This window comes from Macrobrachium nipponense, chromosome 8 (genome assembly GCF_015104395.2).
Source record: "Macrobrachium nipponense isolate FS-2020 chromosome 8, ASM1510439v2, whole genome shotgun sequence".
NCBI classification, from domain to species: Eukaryota; Metazoa; Arthropoda; class Malacostraca; order Decapoda; family Palaemonidae; genus Macrobrachium; species Macrobrachium nipponense.
The window spans coordinates 107026782-107033807 of record NC_087203.1 but is presented as its reverse complement, the minus strand read 5'-3'; the positions used below and the strand labels follow the sequence as shown (position 1 = coordinate 107033807).

Below are 7026 nucleotides of genomic sequence, written 5' to 3'. Positions count from 1 at the left end.
TACGCATGGATCAATATTCATTTATGTATGCACACGCAAATATATATATATATATATATATATATATATATATATATATATATATATATATATATATATATATTATATATTATATATATATATATATATATACTATATAGGCAGGATATATTTTACATCAGATGCAATATAGATCGTATGTACTAAGAGAGAGAGAGAGAGAGAGGAGAGAGAGAATGAGAGAGAGAGAGAGAGAGAGACGAGAGAGAGAGAGAGAGAGAGAGAGATATTATGATTAAGAAGATTGTTACATTGTTTCCCACAGCTGAAGCTTACAAAGAAGTAGCAGGTGAAGTTGCGGATCATGTCAAGATTAGCGGACCCACTATTTTTCAAGACTATTATACCACTTGATTTATATTTACATATATATATATATATATATATATATATATATAGATATATATATATATTATGTAAGTGCATATTATATATACATGTATATATAATATATATATATCTTTACATATATATATATATATATATATATATATATATATATATATATATATACGTATATATGTTTGTATGTACGTATGTGTGTAATTACATTATATACATAAATATATACATCAGTGGTATAATATTGAAAAATAGTGGGTTCGCTAATCTAGACATGATCCGATGTTGCTTTGGTAGATACAAGCATTAAACACATGGAGAGAGAGAGAGAGAAAAGAGAGAAAAAACAAGGGGGGGGGGGGGACGAGAGAGACGAGAGAGAGAGAGAGAGAGAGAGAGAAATTATATTTTATTTTAGTCAGTTTCTATCAATATTTTACTTGTGTGTAGTGGGTACACATTATCAATATTTAATTATAGCTTTGAGAGTTACACATTATTCTATCCATGGAGGTGGGGGGCACGTGACCAGGTGTCTCCCCCAACCCCGTAAATCCGCCACTGCTCTTACGGCAAATCATGAAATATAAAATCATATCTCATTCATAAACCAAGGACTTCTCTGGACCTATATAAAGTCAAATCAGCTCCTCGAAATCTTTATGCAATATCTTTTCCATAATCATAGTGATTATCATAACCACGGTCTAGGTATACACCTAGACCGTGATCATAACATTGTATCCAGAAGCTAACGTGAATGTGTTCACTATGCATGGCCTCACGCGTTCAAAAGTTCAAAACATTTTACAATGACGTGTTTTTCCGTCAAAGTTTTCCCTTTAATGAACGCAAGATCACCTGCTGCACAATACTTTTACAACTTTCGCCTCACACTCGGATTGAAGAAAGGGGCCTGCAGAGTAGGGTGGAGCTACGCTGATTTCGTGCATAATGACGTCAAATGACAGTGATGATGTCGGTGATGGGGCATGTCGTTGATGTAACGTTACGCTCTTCTACACATATACGCGCACACATACATGTACACACACACATTATATATATACACATTAGTAAATACAATTCAATCTCATCCTCCCATTTCTTCATAGACTTATCTCGCCTCTATGGCACTGTTCATTTAGAACTAGTTAGGTTTTGAAATTCCTCTCATAATCTTTTTTCCCATCAATAATACATAATAATAATAAATAATAATAATGTAATAATAATAATAATAATAATCATAATAATAATAATAATAATAATAATAATAATAATAATTAATAATAATAATAATAATAATAATAATAAAGAGGATATAGAAGAAGATTGGTCAACATCTGGAATGAGAGGAATAACACCCCCCAAACAGAGCAGAGGCTGGCAGACCAAGTAAGGAACATAAAGAAAAAGAACTGGCTCTCCCCAACAGAAAGAGAAGAACTGGAAAGGGAAATGTCACACGACAACGAATTACACGAAGACGAACTGAGAGACGATGCCACAGAAGACGACAGGGAGGATGAGATATCAAACAACGACACACGAAGAAACACCGACGAAGTAACAGAGAGGACGGAATGGGTAGAAAAGATTAGACAATGGATGGAGCCAGATACAGAGAGAACAAAGATCCCCTCCATGAAAGCCTACAACACCAAGAAATTAAGGGAGAAAACAAGTGAGGTCAATGAAATCATGGGCATAATACACACCACCAGTATCACAGAAACAAATAACTTGACATATGCAGGAGCAAGATTAGTAGCAGAACTGATGGGGATTCGAACACCAACACCACCAGCATAACCAACCCAACAGAAACCAAAACAGCAACCTCCTTGGAAAAGGCGACTGGAAAAGCAAATCATGGTGATGAGATCTGACTTGAGTAAACTGAAAGAGATGGCAGAAAAAAGGCTAAGAAGCAAGAAACAAGGGAGGAACTCAACGAGAAATACAAAGTACAAAAGAGGGGATTAAACAACACAATAGAAGATGTAAAACAGAGGCTTAAGGCCAAAGCACATAAGATCCAACGATACATGAACAGGAATAAGGGATACCAACAGAACAAACTATTCGGAACTAACCAGAAAAGACTATACAGCCAACTAAGAGGGGAAGACAACCACCCAGAAATTCCTGAAGCCGAACCAAGTAAGAGACTCTGGGAAAACATATGGAGCAATCCGGTATCACACAACAAACATGCAACATGGCTCCAGGAAGTCAAGGAAGAAGAAACAGGGAGAATAAAACAAAGATTCACAGACATCACCACAGACACAGTCAGATACCAACTAAAGAAAATGCCAAACTGGAAAGCCCCAGGTCCCGATGAAGTCCATGGATACTGGCTCAAAAACTTCAAGGCCCTACACCCACGAATAGCAGAACAACTCCAGCATTGTATCTCAAATCACCAAGCACCCAAATGGATGACCACAGGAAGAACATCCTTAGTACAAAAAGACAAGAGTAAGGGAAATATAGCCAGTAACTACAGGCCTATCACCTGCCTACCAATAATGTGGAAGTTACTAACAGGTATCATCAGTGAAAGGCTATACAACTACCTAGAGGAAACAAACACCATCCCCCACCAACAGAAAGGCTGCAGAAGGAAGTGTAGGGGCACAAAAGACCAGCTCCTGATAGACAAAATGGTAATGAAGAACAGTAGGAGAAGGAAAACCAACCTAAGCATGGCATGGATAGACTATAAGAAAGCCTTCGACATGATACCACACACATGGCTAATAGAATGCCTGAAAATATATGGGGCAGAGGAAAATACCATCAGCTTCCTCAAAAATACAATGCGCAACTGGAATACAATCCTTACAAGCTCTGGAATAAGACTAGCAGAGGTTAATATCAGGAGAGGATCTTCCAGGGCGACTCACTGTCCCCACTACTCTTCGTAGTAGCCATGATTCCCATGACAAAAGTACTACAGAAGATGGATGTCGGGTACCAACTCAAGAAAAGAGGCAACAGAATCAACCATCTGATGTTCATGGACGACATCAAGCTGTATGGTAAGAGCATCAAGGAAATAGATACCCTAATCCAGACTGTAAGGATTGTATCTGAGGACATCAGGATGGAGTTTGGAATAGAAAAATGCGCCTTAGTCAACATACAAAAAGGCAAAGTAACGAGAACTGAAGGGATAAAGCTACCAGATGGGAACAACATCAAACACATAGATGAGACAGGATACAAATACCTGGGAATAATGGAAGGAGGAGATATAAAACACCAAGAGATGAAGACACGATCAGGAAAGAATATATGCAGAGACTCAAGGCGATACTCAAGTCAAAACTCAACGCCGGAAATATGATAAAAGCCATAAACACATGGGCAGTGCCAGTAATCAGATACAGCGCAGGAATAGTGGAATGGACGAAGGCAGAACTCCGCAGCATAGATCAGAAAACCAGGAAACATATGACAATACACAAAGCACTACACCCAAGAGCAAATACGGACAGACTATACATAACACGAAAGGAAGGAGGGAGAGGACTACTAAGTATAGAGGACTGCGTCAACATCGAAAACAGAGCACTGGGGCAATATCTGAAAACCAGTGAAGACGAGTGGCTAAAGAGTGCATGGGAAGAAGGACTAATAAAAGCAGACGAAGACCCAGAAATATACAGAGACAGGAGAAAGACAGAAAGAACAGAGGACTGGCACAACAAACCAATGCATGGACAATACATGAGACAGACTAAAGAACTAGCCAGCGATGACAATTGGCAATGGCTACAGAGGGGAGAGCTAAAGAAGGAAACTGAAGGAATGATAACAGCGGCACAAGATCAGGCCCTAAGAACCAGATATGTTCAAAGTACGATAGACGGAAATAACATCTCTCCCATATGTAGGAAGTGCAATACGAAAAGTGAAACCATAAACCACATAGCAAGTGAATGCCCGGCACTTGCACAGAACCAGTACAAAAAGAGGCATGATTCAGTAGCAAAAGCCCTCCACTGGAGCCTGTGCAAGAAACATCAGCTACCTTGCAGTAATAAATGGTACGAGCACCAACCTGAGGGAGTGATAGAAAACGATCAGGCAAAGATCCTCTGGGACTATGGTATCAGAACGGATAGGGTGATACGTGCAAACAGACCAGACGTGACGTTGATTGACAAGGTCAAGAAGAAAGTATCACTCATTGATGTCGCAATACCATGGGACACCAGAGTTGAAGAGAAAGAGAGGGAAAAATTGGATAAGTATCAAGATCTGAAAATAGAAATAAGAAGGATATGGGATATGCCAGTGGAAATCGTACCCATAATCATAGGAGCACTAGGCACGATCCCAAAATCCCTGAAAAGGAATCTAGAAAAACTAGAGGCTGAAGTAGCTCCAGGACTCATGCAGAAGAGTGTGATCCTAGAAACGGCACACATAGTAAGAAGAGTGATGGACTCCTAAGGAGGCAGGATGCAACCCGGAACCCCACACTATAAATACCACCCAGTCGAATTGGAGGACTGTGATAAAGCAAAAAAAAAACAAAATAATAATAATAATAATAATAATAATAATAATAATAATAATAATGAAGGGAGTAGTCTCTGGATTTGGAGTAGACCAAACTTGGAATGTTTCTACTAGGCTGAATACTTCGGTGCTATATAATAAGGTAAGAAAAAAAAATAGATCCCTTCCAACGAAAGGGAAAGAAACACAACCTAAGTGCAGTTGCATAGTGCTTGTGAAATGAAGTTAAACTTAGTAAATTTACAGGAGAAGAAATTATATAATGAAAGGCTTTCACTAAGGAAACGGTAAATCATAAAGACGCTGACCGGCAATACAGGAACAGCCAAAAAACTCTCTTTCCCGGCCTTAAGCGAACATAAAATGATTGAATGATTTAATTTCACTACACCTCTCTCCGCTTTTTTCGCATCACGGACATTCCATTCTGCTGAAGTATAGTCATTTGGGTAACAATATGATAAAATTAACGCAATAAAACAGCTAATGTCGACAGCAAAAGCGAAGAAGTACTAAAACGGATAGTAGGAAATAGCAAACAGTCCCGACCTTCGAGTTGTACGATATTAACAAAACATTCGAAGGAAAATTGGCATCGTATCCTGTGTCTAATACAGTTCCGTGCAAAAAAAAAAAACACAATTTACGTTTAAAAATTATATTCCGTAAAAGTGTATAATAACTCTGTGGCAAATTGTATCCGTTTCGGCAAACGAGGGAAAAACGCACGACGGCAAAGGCTATACTACAGTACAAGCCATATACCCCCAGCCACGAACAAAATGTAAACACCAATTCGAGGCCCATCCCTAAGCCGATTCCGTTCCCACGCTACCTGCATATTCGAGTCAATAAATATTGTTGCAATAATAATTTCCTGGTCATCTGCAAGGGTGGTGTCACGGTCAGTCTCGACGTAGTGGTCAAGTGGCCCCACACACTGCGTAGGTGTCGGGTTACGCTCCAGAGAGTAACCACTCTTCACCCACACTAGGTCAAACTGCGTGTCGGGTTAAATGTCACATGTTAAGGACGTCGTCTTGAATCGAAGTCTCCATATGAAATTGCACATATGTCGAGAACCCTGCCACGGTAAGAAAGATGCATCTAAAAGAGGTCAAGTTTGGAGGAAATTAGGTATTCAACACTGGGTGGCTTCCATCATCATCATCACTCACCTGGGCCCAGCTGAATGAGGGTGAATCAGTACCTCTATATTTTCGGTTTTCATTGTGTATTCGACCATTGTTGCGTCATTCAGTCGCTTTCCTTGGTTTTCTCACATGTTTTCGTCCAACGGCATGCGGCGCTGAGGCTGCGATGACGATGAATAATGATACGGGAGGTGGATAAATATGAACGGAAGTTTGTCACACTGGAGGGGTTTTAGGCTTGAACCGCCCACCGCTGCACCTGTCTCGCGGCACTGTGCTCAGTTGTTGATCTTCAGTTGTGGAACTTTTTTCTCTTCTTCTTCTTTTCCTTTTACGGCTGCCATTCATGGTGTGTAACGCACCATTCACCGCCAAACCTTCGAGATTCCACTTTGCTTTAACGATCTGCTGGCCTCGAATTATAAACAGCGTTGAAGGGCTTTTCATTTTATTGTTTACTCATTTTACATTGAACTTAGCACGCACCGCAGAGGCTATTGTTTAAATACCCAATCCGCGCATCCGCCTATTTGTTATTTTTTCACTCTTCATTCATTGATAACTGTTTAAAGGGATGAGCTCATGTCTGTTGTAACCGTATGTAGCATGATAGCTGTTGTATCTCTACTCTGACTACTGTTATAATTTACTAAAAGTGCGAGAAAAAAATCTAAAAAATTCTTCAATTCCAACGTTCTTCGTTTCGTTTCTCTACAGATACGGGATAATCTTGCGAAATCCTGCTTAACCTTCTTTGTAATTTGCCTTATAAGAAAATGAACTTCCGATAGTTAACAGACTTAACCCACGGTCCAGAATTCACTGTGGCATTTCGAGCTCCATAGGCAGGATTTCAGAAATTATTTTTCTTATAATAATTTTAATGAGAACGCATCCCATTATTTCTTAGAAAGTACTATATTTTATAAGAGAAAACCTTTATCACCTAAGT

General features: G+C 39.2%; 1 protein-coding gene across 3 annotated transcripts in view; it reads right to left on the bottom strand.

Moving 5' to 3' along the window:
* The window catches only part of LOC135222952 (thyrotropin-releasing hormone receptor-like), a 576292-nt gene extending 569932 nt beyond the window's left edge, over window positions 1-6360 (bottom strand). For 2 of the 3 annotated variants that reach the window (XM_064261405.1, XM_064261409.1), the window contains exon 1: window positions 6099-6360. In XM_064261405.1, the coding sequence (XP_064117475.1) occupies window positions 6099-6166 (68 nt within the window). In that variant the 5' untranslated portion in view covers window positions 6167-6360. The remainder of the gene's footprint in view (window positions 1-6098) is intronic. The other variant, XM_064261413.1, reaches the window with a different exon arrangement.
* Between the last annotated feature and the right edge of the window lie 666 nt (window positions 6361-7026).